Below are 15,562 nucleotides of genomic sequence, written 5' to 3'. Positions count from 1 at the left end.
AATCAGAATAGCAGCAGAAGCACCACTAATAATATCCTTCCCAAATGTTTGGCATTAAAGGCCTACAAGTCATAAGATAGACAAAACTAACATTAACTTGCATAATTTGAAAACAGGTTTGTGGTACAACAGCATTGAGATTTGAGATGGGAAGAGGAAATTATTAAACAGCTTCAGAAAATAACAACAGGCACACACTTCGGTTTTGTATTGGTTTGGACAGTTTTCAGTTCAAATTTATTTGATAAATGTTGTGGTTAGCTCTGGCCCAGCTCCTGCCCCAAGGACTGTGGATGTGGGGGAGACAGCCACATGCTGCAGGCCTGTTTTGCCCCTCCCCCCCGTGGAATCCTCTGATGAAGGCTCCTCTGACCAAGAAGACATGAGTGACAGGGAGGAGGAGAGTGTGGCAGACAGCTCAGAAGGAGATCAATTATCTAGCTCCTCCTTGGATTCAGAACAAGAGTTAATGATACAGCCACGCATGCGGAGAGCGATGCGTAGGCAGCAACAACTGAGAGATTATTATCAAAGAAAATGAGGCCACCTGTGGTTGGGTGGGGCTGTGGTAATTAGTGAGGCTGCTATAAATAGCAGCCTGTGGGTTTGGCCATTGTGGAGGATTATCTGATCCTTGTGTTTCATGACTGCTTTACTGACTTTGACCTTTTGTGTGCTGATTTTTCCCCGCTTTGAAACTAAACCAGAGCAAAGTGTGTGTCACTTTGTGAAAGAAGGACTGTGAATTGCCTCACGGCTGCAAGCTAAGTATCACAGAACTGATAAGGGACTTGTACAAATTACCAGTTTGTTTGGAGTGCTCTTTGCTATACCAAAAGAGGGCTTGGTTTAAGTGAATTTTCATTATAAAGAACATTGTTTTGAATTTTCAAACGTGTGTGTGTCTGAAATTTGTACCTGTGAATTTTTGAGAGGATTCTACCAGAGAGCCCGACAGAACAATAAATAATGGAATAATACGTAGTATAGTATTTACCAATATAGCTTAGTTAATGCAATGAATGGTCTACCACAACCTCAATTAGTTTTTCAAAGAATTTTAATATATTTTGTATACAGTACATTATTTTGAATTGCTTACAGAGAACCTTATTTCTTCTGCTTTAAAACCCATTATCCTGAATAATTTTATACTATCTTCATGTCTGACCGAGTAGTTTACATAAATAAACACAGGCAAGTAACACTGTACTGTATAAATATCAAAAGTGCATTTAATTTCTAAAGCAACATGATATACAAGAAGCAGTTGGATAGTCATTAAAAGACCTGCAGCAGGATTTTACTTGTCGTGAAATAACATTATTACTAGTTGTTATAATGGCTATCTTTCTCAGCAATGATAACTTGTTAATATACTGGTAGCTTACCAGTGAGCTGGCTGTTTAAGAGGATATCTGCGAGACTGCCTTCTGCCGCACGAATCCCAGCGGCCAGTTAGGTCCCACAGAGTTGGTCTTCTCCGGGTCCCGTCGACTAAACAATGTTGTCTGGTGGGACCCAGGGGAAGAGCCTTCTCTGTGGCTGTTCCGACCCTCTGGAATCATCTCCCTCCAGAGATTAGAACTGCCCCCACCCTCCTTGCCTTTCGTAAGCTCCTTAAAACCCACCCCTGTCGTCTAGCGTGGGGGAATTGAGACATCTCCCCCTGCCTATGTAGTTTTTGTGCATTATATGACTGTGTGTATGTTTTTTATATTGGGGTTCCTTGCTTTTTAGACTTTTTAAATGTACTATTGTTATTTTAGATTCTAATTATTAGAGTTGTCATTATGTATTGTTTTTATCACTGTTGTGAACCTCCCCGAGTCTACGGAGAGGGGCGGCATACAAATCTAATAAATAATAATAATAATAATAATAATAATAATAATAATAATAATAATAATAATAGTAGTAGTAGTAGTACAATAAAGTATGGATTTCTTTTGGACAATGCATTTTTGGGGAATTAATCATTTTAAGTCTGATATCTTTTAAAGTTAATCTGCTAAGTAAGAAGGAAACTGTTTAACCTATTTCAGCAGAATGTAGCAACACAATTGATAAATGCTTTGGGATGATTAAACAACTGATTAAAGTGCTGCATCAGATATTTCTCTTTTCTTCCAAGAGCAATTCAAGCGTTGCATGATTTGGATCCGATTACTTTTGGGACCATCTGCCCTGGTTAAATCTCCCTGTTTGATGTACTTCAATCAATGCTGTTCTGGAAGTTAGAGACATGGATGAATATGGTTTTTTTCTATCTCGGTATCTCCCCCCCTCCTCCCACCGTCATATCTCACAATGGTCTTACATGGCCACCCATCTCACACAAGTTACAATTATATTGCCACCATTCTCACACAAGTCACTGTGTAATTCCACACAGGCGAATTACAACAGGGGACAGATGAAACAACTGACAAATTTTGCACAGAGCCTGTAGCCTTTCAGGTTGTCCCCTGATCTTTCCTTTTGTGTTCTTGCTGTCCATTTTCTCTGACCGCCTCTTCGGTTGACCTAGTCAAGCAACCACATCAATCACCGGTTCCATAGGTTTGTATTTCTTGGAAGAAACAGATGACAGTTGATGACATTCTAACCCTACACAACTCTGCTGAGATTCTCCTCTCCCCATTGACATTTTGCTGAATGGCTCCACCATGACAGCTGCAGTTTTGAAGGTTCACTATGCCAACTGTGTGCGCTGGCAAGAATTGAAATGTTCTCCTAGGCTGCTTTCAGCATCTCCCTCATTTATCAACTACCAGACCACCACACCGGGCCAGTTCTTCCTTTGCGGTTTACTTCTCCCACTTTTTCTGCTGTTTCTTTTTTTACTCTTCTTTTTCATTCAGTTGTGCCTTATATTTCCCCAATAACTCCACAAAGGCAGACATCAAGAGGGTTAGCAAAAAGGTTTTTTTTTTCTAAATGAGGGAACGTTAATACAGTGGCACCTCTACTTACGAACTTAATTCGTTCCGTGACCAGGTTCTTAAGTAGAAAAGTTTGGAAGAAGAAGCAAATTTTTCCCACAGGAATGTAAAAGCAAATAATGTATGAGATTGGGGAAATCACAGGGGAGACCCTGTTTCCTCCCAAGAGATTCCTGGAGAGGCCCCATGGAGGCTTCTCCCTGCCTTTTCTGGCCCTGTTTCCTCCCAGGAAATTCCTAGAGAGGCCCCACGAAGGCTTCTCCCTGCCTTTTCCAGCCCTGTTTCCTCCCAAGAGATTCCTAGAGATGCCCCACGGAGGCTTCTCCCTGCATTTTCCGGTTACAGTTTTGAAGGCTCGGGTTTGTAAGTGGAAAATGGTTCTTGAGAAGAGGCAAAAAAATCTTGAACACCCGGTTCTTATCTAGAAAAGTTCGTTAAGTAGAGGTATTCTTAGGTAGAGGTACCACTGTATCTCTAACTTGTAGTCTTGAAGAATGTCCTGTTTTTGAATCTGTGCCTATGAATTGGCTTTCTATTTACATTTTGGAAAGGTTGGCCAGTATTATTTTGGATATTCAAAGTTTAATGTTGATGTTGATGTTTTTATTTGTATGTAAGAAAAAAATTTTTTTTTGTATTCCTTGTTTACTGCAAAGCAAATGCATTCTATAAAACCCCTATCTTTCAGTTCAGCAATGACGTCTTAAAACTGTGAGACTGCTCGTTCTTTCAGGAGGAATGTAATCCTTTTCACAACATGCTGAATGCAAATTCCCAAGTGCTATCGTCTATTGACCCGCCATACGGACGACCAGATTTAATTTCAACCTTTCTTTACTCAGCCTATTAGAAAACTTAAGTAAGATTTATTGCATTCTTAATTTTATTTAGATTGTGGCTGGATAATCAAAAATATTATCAGCTAATAAAAATTACCTTGTTGGAGAGCATTTAGAAGATAATGTTTCCTAATGGATTTTATTGTACACCTCCAAGAGTAATGCAGATTGTGGTGATAAATCCCATGTAGAAAAAATATTTAGATAACAAAATGAAAGCTATCCCCTTCTACTACTACTAACAACGTTACCTAGTTGAGTAATGAAACGTAAGCAAGAAAACAACCGAGTTCAGAGCACCAAGGACCCACAGTTGTTTCTGAGTGGTCTAACACTTGGCAACTCCAAATCTCAACTAGCAAATGCTCTGTCCTACACATTGGGAAGAAGAATCTGAACTCCAAATACGAACTGAATAATCAAATTATCACAGATAATCCCCACTCGGTTAAAGACCTTGGTATACTAATAACAAAAGATTTAAGTGCCAAAGCCCACTGCAACAATATAGCCAAGAAGGCTTCAAGAGTTGTAAACCTAATCCTACGTAGCTTCTGCTCTGGCAATCTCACACTATTTACCAGAGCTTACAAAACTTTTGCCAGACCCATCCTCGAATAGAGCTCATCTGTTTGGAACCCATATCGCATCTCAGACATTAACACCCTTGAAAAGGTCCAAAGATACTTCACCAGAAGAGCCCTTCACTCCTCCACTCGAAATAGAATACCCTATGAGACTAGACTTTCAATCCTGGGCCTAGAAAGTTTAGAACTAAGATGCCTTAAACAAGATCTTAGATTGCCCACAAGATCATATGCTGCAACGTCCTGCCTGTCGGCGACTACTTCAGCTTCAACCACCACAACACAAGAGCACATAACAGATTTAAACTTAATATTAACTGCTCCAAACTTGACTGTAAAAAATATGACTTCAGTAACCGAGTTGTCGAAGTGTGAAACTCATTACCGGACTCCATAGTGTCATCCCCAAACCCCCAACACTTTACCCTTAGATTATCTACGGTTGACCTATCCAGATTCCTAAGAGGTCAGCAAGGGGCGAGTACAAGTGCACCAGAGTGCCTTCCGTCCCCTGTCCTATTGCTCTCCTATATCTCCTATACCTTTCTTCTATTCCTATATCTCTTCTTCTATTCTTTCATTGATATGTTCTATTACTATATCTTCTTTTCTATTATTTCTTAGATATATTTTACTATGAGTATCTCCTCTATAACCTTCATCATGTATTTTACTATATGTATATATATATATATACCCACTAAAACCCTCATTGTGTATTGGACAAAACAAACAAACAAACAAACAAACAAACAATAAACAGTTCATCCCTGAGCTACAAATCCTCTCTCAAAACCATTTTACTTTATAATCTTAACTCCATGAAAGAAACCCTGTAAATAAATCTTACATGTGTTTCATAATGCAGTCCTATGCAAATCAGATTTGTTGAGTTCAAGGAGACTCACTAACACTGATGGGAATATAAAATTCACTTTAGTCATGTTTACACTGTCAAACATACACAGGGCATTTCCTTTTTACACTGAGTCAGTACTTCTTTCTCATTTGTTTACTTGCTGCTCCACTGCCTCATGTCCCAAAGTTGAATCTATATGGGTATAATGTGCAAATTCCCTTTTGCATGTAAAAGCGGATCATATTTTTAATTCCTCCTCCTCTTCTCCAATCCTTTTCTCCATTAGTTTGGTAAATTAAACAATGGTTAGGTGTCAAAAGTGAATGCTTCCTAAATAAAACATATTCCCAGATCATCACTTAATAATGGGGATGAAACTTTAGCCCAACAGTCATACAAGCTTACTTTTAGATTCCTACAACTGAAAAGTTCCAGATAAAATGATTTAATTATTTAACTAAGAGTGCTGGCTTATGTATTATTCAGAAGTAACTCCCTTGAGTTTCTTGGGATTTTGGCAGAGATAAATGTGAACATGGGATTGCAGATTTTTTTGAACGTTTATTTAAATCTTGAGTTCTCTAGGCCTGTCAATGAATGGGTGGTCTTATTTGGCTACATTAAATAAGCTGAACATGAGAAAAAGAAGAAATAATAATAATAATAATATGTTTCCAGATAACATTTGTACTTGCTAACCTTTCGATGGTATGATTTTAACAGTGCCTGTACTGTTAGTTTTCCATGTGAACTAGCAGAGGCTTCTTGTAACAAAGGGAGGGTTTTCATCAATTCTTCCTCCTGCCTCTCAAACACTATCTTTCTTGCTGATCTGAAAGTTCCCGATTGCTGCCAGTAGCACATTTTCAACAGGCAGCATCTTCAGGGGAAATGGGGAATCAACAGCCTCCTTTTCTCTATGAATAGCGCAAGCCTATGTTGGGTCCAAAGCTTTTCCACAAATGAAAGACTATGATTAAAATGAATCACAGAAGTTTATTGGGCGTCCTCTTAGATTTTATTATGTAATTGACAAATACACAAAAGACACTAACAGATCTCAGAAACTGCTTTTTTCTCTCTCTGTATGCCAAGGGATAGAAGTGAGATTATATAACTTGGAACGACATATTCATTTCCCCTTTTTTTTGTCTTTATTACTTTTCCTTATGTTTATAGGCCTACAGACATTATATTTTAATTTTTGAATAGCAATTAGAATACCTGTGTGCAAACAAACACACACACACACACACAATTTCTCATTTTTGTTCTTTTCTGAGGGAGGTTTTAAATAATTTAAATAATTAAATAATTTATTAGATTTGTATGCCGCCCCTCTCCAAAGACTCGGGGCGGCTCACAACAACGATAAAAACAATATTATAATGGCACAAATCTAATATTAAAAAACTAAAAACCCTATCATAATTAAAAACCAAACAGCACATACATACCAAACATAAATTATAATAAGCCTGGCGGTATAGGTGGGTCTTAAGTAGTTTACGGAAGACAAGGAGGGTGGGAGCAGTTCTAATTTCCGGGGGGAGTTGATTCCAGAGGGCCGGGGCCGCCACAGAGAAGGCTCTTCCCCTGGGGCCCACCAGATTACATTGTTTAGTCGACGGGACCCAGAGAAGGCCAACTCTGTGGGACCTTATCGGCCGCTGGGATTCGTGCGGTAGCAGGCGGTTCCGGAGGTACTCTTGTCCAATGCCATGCAGGGCTTTAAAGGTCATGACCAACACTTTGAATTGTGACCGGAAACTGATCGGCAGCCAATGTTTTAGTCTTCTTTGAACTCAACAAGTGTTGGATGGTTTCTTTTATTTATCTTTCATTGATAGCTTTGTGATGTAACATAGATTTTATCAGATTTGTACTCTTAGTTGGTTATAGATTGCACTGCATGGAATAAATAAATGTCTGTTCCTAGAGGGGAAAATATTGTGTTTGTAGGTGCTGTAGTAGATCATCAGGATGAAGGGAGTACCGGTATTTCTTATACTACAATTTAGCTTTCTTGGCTTAATATATATGTATGGCATCTGTGCCACCAAATAAGAGAAACAGAAGTGAAAATCAAAAGATATCCAACAAGCTATTTTTTATCCACTACCTGAAAATACTTTATGCTCATACATTTCTAGTTTTTTCATTTTTACTCTTAAGAGAATTTCAGTATGTAAACCTGGGTAGGAAATGATTACTAAAAAACAGAAAGATAAATGATAACCCTTTCCCAACATTCAATAATGAGGACCCAGATTGTGGGGGCAATAGCCTAGCTCTGTTAAAAAGTGCTATTGCTAACATGTTGTAAGCCGCCCTGAGTCTAAGGAGAAGGGCGGCATAAAACTTGAATAAATAAAATAAATAATAAGAAAAAAGCTAGTTTTAAAATGCCATCTATCAACTGCCAGTAATCAGTTGAACCTTGAGAAATGCAACCAAATATTAAAATACGTTTTTCTACCATAACAAATATTTTTATCTTTTAAAAATGTTGCCCAATTATAGAACTGGGCATAGTAAATATGGTCACATTCAAATATATTTTGCTAGTTTCAGAGACTATTCCTTATGTCGTCGTAGATTATGAAGCTCTTAAATCCTTTAACAGTATAGCCTATACTATGACAAGAGAGGCCACAGGAACATTAAATCACTCCCAACTCATCAAGGTACATATGTCGATCAGCTTTTGGTAGCCATCTCACGAAGCTCCACAGTGGCTTTTCTGCAGTTAATTGTGTTGCCCAAAAACTTACAGCAGCTGCCATTTTTAACCAGAAATTTAAACTAAGGAAAAACCAAGCCTCAAATAAAGGAGAACATTAAATAGACGTGACATTCATTCCGGGTTAATAACCAATTGGAAAAATGTCAATTTTGGCTCCTGAAAAACATGGCTCACGCATGTCATTGTTGCAAGTCTGCACTACTATTTCTACTAGTTTTTTCTCATTGTTCCTATCACCCATTTCCTCCTTCTTATGATTTTATCTTGTTCCTTGTATCATTAAGATTTTTATTAATCTTAATAAAAATCTTTTATTAATCTTGATTGTTTCTTCATTGCTTATTTGATCCCTATGACAATCATTAAGTCTTGTACCTCATGATTCTGGACAAATGTATATTTTCTTTTATGTACAGTACACTGAGAGTATATGCACCAAAGACAAATTCACACTTGGCCAATTAAGAATTCTATTCTATTCTACTTGAAATACCGGAATTAGACAATTTATAATAATAATAATAATAATAATAATAATAATAATAATAATAATAATAATAATAATAATGTTGTTGTTCTTATTATTATTTAAATTTATATGCCGCCGCTCTCCGAAGACTTGGAGCGGCTACATCACAACTACGTCACCTCCGATCTGATCTAAATGTAGTTCATAAAATCATAGTGATCCCCCGTTTATTGCGTCCCCAACCATTGCGAACAGGGTACTTCGCTATTTTTCAACCCGGAAGTCAAAATACCATCTACGCATGCGTGCCCGTAGCACGCATGCGTAGATGGCAACCGGCTTCCCTGGGTCTTCCCCCTCTTGCTGGCGTCAGCGAGGAGTTTCCCCACCGCCCACGCAAACTCCTCGCTGCCGCCCGCCCTTCGCCCGCCCACGCGGTTCATTCTCGCCGCTTTTGAGCTGAGTCCGGAAGAGAATTCGCTCCCGGACTCAGCTCGAAAGCGCCGAGAGCCAGCGCGGAGGAGCCGAAGATTGGGGGCGGCGCGGCTATTTTAAAATGTCGCCGCCGGCATGGGGGGCTTGCCAGCACCCCCCGGACCCCCAACCCGGGTTTGGGGGGCTGCTAGGAAGCCCCCCATGCCGGCGGCAAACAGCTGCGCCAGCACCCCCCGGACCCCCAACCCGGGTTTGGGGGGCTGCTAGGAAGCCCCCCATGCCGGCGGCAAACAGCTGCGCCGCCCCCAATCTTCGGTTCCTCGCTAGCGCTGTGGGAGTAAAAACACCATCTGCACATGCGCAGATGGTGTTTTTACTTCCGCAGCGCTACTTCGCGAAAACCCGCTCATTGCGGGGGGTCCTGGAACGGAACCCTCGCAACGAGCGGGGGATCACTGTACCAAAATGTGCTTCCTGTTAATGACTACTTCACCTTCAACTGCAGCAGTACACCAGCATGTAATAGATGCAAACTAAATGCAAACTGCTCTAAACTTGGCTGCAGAAAATACAACTTCAGCAATAGAATGATCAATGCCTGAAATGCACTGGTGACTCTGTGGTTTCTTCCTCCAAACCCAAAAACATGTAACCTTAGATTGTTGACCTCTTCCCGTTTCTAAAGTCTGTAAGGGGCGTGCATAAGCGCACCACTGTGCCTACCCTCCATGTCCTACTGTCTTCTTTTATTATTACTTTTTACTAGTTATGTTTATACAAACTACTATCCTATACATGTTTGTTTTCCCACATATCTAAAACTAATTTGCTTTTTTTTTCTTTACATTTAATACATAATCAGTGTGTAAATTCACAGCCAGTTCTGCCAAGATGATTCAGACACCTGTTTCTCCTTCCTTTTGTCATGTTTAAACTTCAGGCATCACTTGTTCAGTCAGTCTGCCTTTCCAACTATATGCTATCACTGTTTTTTGACCCACAAAAAAATGGGTCTGAACAGAAAAAGAGATATTACAGAAAGGTTATGAATGATACACTTGGAAGGAACATCATAAGATACCCCTTGCCCTACCTCAGAAAAGCAGCAGCAGCCTCTGTGGCAGCTCAAGAGAGAGGCAGGGCAGGTACTGTATTTGCAGGCTGCTTCTTTGGCACGCACAAAAAAGAGAGCTCCGGTGACAGACGGCTTAAATCTGCCAGGCTAGCCATTTTATCAAAAGCTGCCTTTGCCTCAATTATTAGGGAGAATGACCAAGAGACTTTTCCTGCCTGCCTGATCTGGTGGGAGATACAAAAGCCTGGGGAATCCACCCTTCCTTTGCCTTTTCACATGTCCTGCACACCATACATAAGGCCAGCATGCTTCCCGTTGTCGCATCTGTGGCATAAGGATGGGAGGGGGGTAATTTGACCCCATGCCCGGTTTCTGGTTGAAGGACCAGGGGGAATAATTAAATGTCTGTTCCTAGAGGGGAAAATCTTGTGCTTGTAGGTGCTGTAGAACCTCAGGATGAAGGCAAGTATTTCTTATACACCACTTTAACTTTCTTTGCTGTGTGTGTGTGTGTGTGTATATATATATACACATACACACACACACACACAGACATACATATATATAGCATCTCTGCCACCAGATAATAGACATATTGTATGCCACCCCGAGTCTTCGGAGAGGGGCGGCATACAAATCTAATAAATTATTATTATTATTATTAAATTATTATTATAGAAGTGAAAATCCAACAATCTAATTTTTATCCTCTACGTGATATTTTATGCTAATGCATTTCTAGTATCTTCAGCTAGTATCTTCAGGAGTGGGGGAGGCGGCAAATTTGAAGCCATGGCCACTTTCTGGTTTAAGGACCATGGGGAATAAGTAAATATTTTGTCTGTTCCTAGAGGGAAAAATCTTGTATTTGTAGATGCTGTAGAAGAACCTCAGGAAGAAGGTAAGTACTTCTTATATTACATGCTAATGCATTTCTAATTTCTTCATCTATTTTCTTTTGGGGGGGGCGATTTGATGCCATGCCCACTCTCTGGTTTAAGGATGGGGGGGAGGGTAAGTAAATGTCTGGTCCTAGAGGGAAAAATCTTGTATTTGTAGGTGCTCTGTGTGTGTGTGTGTGTGTGTGTGTGTGTGTATCTATGTATGTGTGTGTATCCCTATATGTGTGTATCTATCTATCCATCCATCCAACATATTTTTGCTGAATTTGAAAACGAAGGGAGACGATAGATATCAAGCCAAGAAAGCTAAATTCTAGTACTGTATAAGAAGTACTTCCCTTCATCACGAGGTTTCTTCTACAGCACCTACAAATACAATATTTTCCCTTCTACGTATATGGCATCTGTGCCACCCAATAACAGAAACAGAAGTGAAAATCAAAAGAAGATATCCCCCCACAAGCTAATTTTTATCCACTACTTGATAATATTTTACGCTAATACATTTCTACTTTCTTCAGGGGATGGGGGGGGGGGGAAGGGGGCAAATTTGACACCATGCCTACTTTCTGGTTTAAGGACCAGAAGGAATAAGTAAATTGTTCTTAGAGCAGAAAAATATTATATTTGTAAGTGCCGTGTATGTATGTGTATGTATGTAAATTGTATGTATATATACATATATAAATACATATACCATACACTTACATACATATATACATATACATATATATAAGCCAAGAAAGTTAAATTGTACTATAAGTGCTTCCCTTCATCCTGAGGTTTCTTCTACAGCACCTACAAAATTTCCCCTTCTCTATATATGGCATCTGTGCCACCTGATAACAGAAACAGAAGTGAAAATCAAAAGAAGATATTCCCCACAAGCTAATTTTTTTAATTTATTTAATTTATTTGTTTTGTCCAATACACAATAATACACAATGAGGGTTATAGAGGAGTTTGCGGAGAGGGGCGGCATATAAATCCAATAAATCTAATCTAATCTAATCAGGTAGAATGTATTAAAGGGGGAATAGAGGAGAAAATAAAGGAGTGAAATATAACTATGAGGGAATAGCAGAAAAAGATATAGGGCTAGAAGAGAAGATATAGGAGAGACAATAGGACAGGGGACTGTAGGCACTCTGGTGCACTTATGTAGGCCCCTTACTGACTACCTGATAATATTTTATGCTAATACATTAAATTTCTAGTTTCTTCAGCGGATTGTAGGGGGGGGGGGGGGCAAATTTGACGCCATGCCCGCTTTCTAGCGGCTGGAAAAGCACTTGAAGAGCTTAAAAGCGCCCTTAAAAACTCCGGAGTTTTCAACTCGTAGCCGGACTTACTTCTCCCCCCGCTTGGCCCTCTCAGCCTCAGGAAAAACAAGACTCGGGACTTTTGCCCAGCAACGTTAACCCGAAGAGGAAACAGCGGCCGCCCCGAGCAACGCTGAGGGGGCGAAGGGCAAGCGACTCCCCCTCGGCTGTCCGCCAGCCTATCCCACGAAACGAAACTTCCAAGGCGTGTGTGTGTGTGAAAGCTCCCGCCGCATCCGGGGGGGGGGGGAATGGAGGGAGACGGAAGAAAGCGGACCGGGCAGGGCTAAGCGGCTGGAAAGCGCCTCTCGTGCCGCCGCTGCCGCCTTTTTCCCTTTTCCCGCCAGGAAAAAAAGAAGAGGCGGCGGCGACACTTTGTTCTCGCTCGGGCTCTTCCCCCGCAAACTCCGCAACTCGACTCACCCCAGGCGCAGCACGAGAGGAGGAAGCAGGCAGCCGAGGCGGCGGGAGTCCCGAGCCAACCGCGCTCCTTCCCGCGTTGCATTTCAGCGGCGGCAACAGCGGCGTCTCTTTCCTTGAGTTCGCAGCTCCGGAGGAAGAGAGAGAGAGGAAAAGCGCCCGCCCGCGCCGGCCTCCGCGTCTTTGCTGCAGCGGGAGCCGATTTCCAAGCGGCTCCGGGATGGTCTCGGTTGCCGGCCAGCTCTGTGGAAAGAAAATAATAATTAAAAAAAGAGAGCCGTGTGTTTGGGGGCGGTGGCGCCATCTAGTGAGAGAAATGGTCACTCGCCGGTCGGCGCGGAGAATTCTTTTTCTATGTGTGTGGGGGAGTGTCGACCCCCAACCTTCGGGATCAGCTTTTCACACATGCACCCCTCCAAACGGATCTTCTGGGCTTCAGTTTTTGGCCGTTTCAGTGCGCGGGAACCCTTAGCAGCACAGATAGACTGCGCTGTACTGCTGCATTAGGGTTGCAGATAATAATGATAAAGCCAGTTATTTTCTATAATAATATAATAACAAAACCTGCATTGCATATTACACATTAATACAATCGAGAGAGACCAGAAATATTTCCTAAGAAGAGTCCTTCACCCTTCCGCTGGCAACAAAATAGCTTATTCAAAATATACTGCTCAAAAAAATATAGGGAACACTTAAAAAACACAATATAACTCCCAAGTAAATCAAACTTCTGTGAAATCAAACTGTCCACTTAGGAAGCAACACTGATTGACAGTCAATTTCTCATGTTCTCAGCGGATTCAACTTTGTACAGAACTAAGTATTCAATAAGAATATTTCATTCATTCCGATGTAGGATGTGTTCTTTGAGTGTTCCCTTTATTTTTTACTGACCCCTCACATTCTGGATATAAATGTTTCAACTCCCCCTCAAAACCAGCTACAGAGCACTGTACACCAAGACAACTAGACACGAGAACAGTTTTTTTACCCAAAAGCCATCACACTTCTAAACAAACCCCTCAACACTCAAAACTATTCACTAAGTCTGCATTACTATTTCTACTCGTTTTTTCTCATCGTTCCTATCACCCATTTCCTCCTTATGACTGTAACTTGTTGCTTGTATCATTTAATATTTTTATTAATATTGGTTGTTTCCACTTTGCTTATTTGATCCCTATTTAGTCTTGTACCTCATGATTCTGGACACATGTGTATTTTCTTTTATGTACACTGAAAGCATATGCGCCAAAGACAAATTCCTTGTGTGTCCAAACACACTTGGCCCATTAAGAATTCTATTCTACTTGAAATACTGGAATTAGACAATTTGTAACTACGTCGCCTCTGATCTGATCTAACTGTAGTTCATAAGATCATATACTAAAATGTCCTTCCTGTTAATGACTACTTCATTTTTAACTGCAGCAACACACGAGCATGTAATAAGATTCAAACTCAATGTAAACCAGTCCAAAGTTGACTGCAGAAAATACGACTTCGGCAATGGAGTGATCAATGCCTGGAATGCACTAGTGACTCTGTGGTTTCTTTCCCAAACCCCAAAAACTTTTAACCTTAGATTGTCTACAATTGACCTCTTCCCATTTCTAAGGTCTGTAAGGGGCATGTATAAGTGCACCGTTGTGCCTACCCTCCGTGTTCTACTGTCCTATTGTCTTCTTTTATCGTTACTTTTTACCTGTTATGTTTATACAAACTACTATCCTATACATGCTTGACAAATAAACAAACATTTTGCACGGTTGCACTTTCCGCTACAGGTTAGGGAGCAACACTTCCCCCTCTCTAATTCAGCTGTACGTCTAGTTTGGCTCAATATAGAATGTGAGGTTGAGTATTGTGGTATATACATTCCAGGGGAAAATATCTGATGGGAATGTAGCTTTCCTTTGGGCATGGTAATGCACTTTTTCTTTTCTGAACTAGGGTCTCTGAGGTCCACAGATTGATTTTAATATACACTGCTCAAAAAAATAAATAAAGGAAACACTTTAAAAACCAGAATATAACCTCAAGTAAATCAAACTTCTGTGAAATCAAACTGTCCACTTAGGAAGCAGCACTGATTGACAATCAATTTCACATGCTGTTGTGTAAATGGAATAGTTGTGCAAATGAAATATTCAAAGAGAATATTTCATTCATTCAGATTTAGGATGTTTTGAGTGTTCCCTTTAATTTTTTTTGAGCAGTATATAAAGCAAAAGAGCTGACACAGCACCTCTTAGCGGTTAATTTAATTTAATTTATTAGATTTGTATGCCGCCCCTCTCCGGAGACTCGGAGCGGCTCATAACAATAACAATGTAAACAAATCTAATACATTTAAAAAAACATCTAAAACCCATTATTAAAACCATACAACACATACCATACATAAATAATATAAACCCTGGGGGCCTAACCTATATTAAGCAACTTTAAGGATGATAAATATTTAATTATACACCTGATTACAGCCGCTAGAATCTGTTATGCACAAAACTGGAAAAAAGATTCCACGCCAACCAATGTACACATCAGAAATAAATAATGTAACTGGCAGAAATGAATAGATTAACGATGCATATCAAAGGAAAAGAAGACTCTGTCTTCTATAAAACCTGGGATAAATGGTACAATTCCTTACAAAAGAGAACAAATAAAGGAGAATAATTAACCTACCTATGCCACAGAGGAAATTTGACAAAATCTATTTGGAGTGCTTTACCTTTTTTCATTGATGTCCAGATTTGCAAAAATAAACATAATTTATAATTAGATAAACTCCAGATCTTTTTAAAAGATCTGGCAAATTCTATCAAACTGATTAGGAAGGTATTAGCCTGTTTGAGTATGTTTTTCTTTTATCTAATATTTCTTCCTTCTTTTTCTTGATATAAATTATGTATTTTAGCCCCTTTTGTGTGTGTGTGTGTGTGTGTGTGTGTGTG

The 15,562-nt window shown here is 40.0% G+C and overlaps 1 protein-coding gene across 2 annotated transcripts in view; it reads right to left on the bottom strand.

The window, feature by feature from the left end:
• Positions 1-12,804, bottom strand: part of B3GLCT (beta 3-glucosyltransferase) — a 105,873-nt gene extending 93,069 nt beyond the window's left edge. The window contains exon 1 of one of the 2 annotated variants that reach the window (XM_070751699.1): positions 12,603-12,804. In XM_070751699.1, the coding sequence (XP_070607800.1) occupies positions 12,603-12,684 (82 nt within the window). In that variant the 5' untranslated portion in view covers positions 12,685-12,804. Of the gene's footprint in view, positions 1-12,209; positions 12,246-12,602 lie in introns of those variants that run through there. The other variant, XM_070751700.1, reaches the window with a different exon arrangement.
• Positions 12,805-15,562: the final 2,758 nt, after the last annotated feature.

Source organism: Erythrolamprus reginae, chromosome 4, assembly GCF_031021105.1.
Source record: "Erythrolamprus reginae isolate rEryReg1 chromosome 4, rEryReg1.hap1, whole genome shotgun sequence".
In the NCBI taxonomy this organism is placed as follows: Eukaryota; Metazoa; Chordata; class Lepidosauria; order Squamata; family Dipsadidae; genus Erythrolamprus; species Erythrolamprus reginae.
This window is presented reverse-complemented; position numbering and strand designations above follow the sequence as displayed.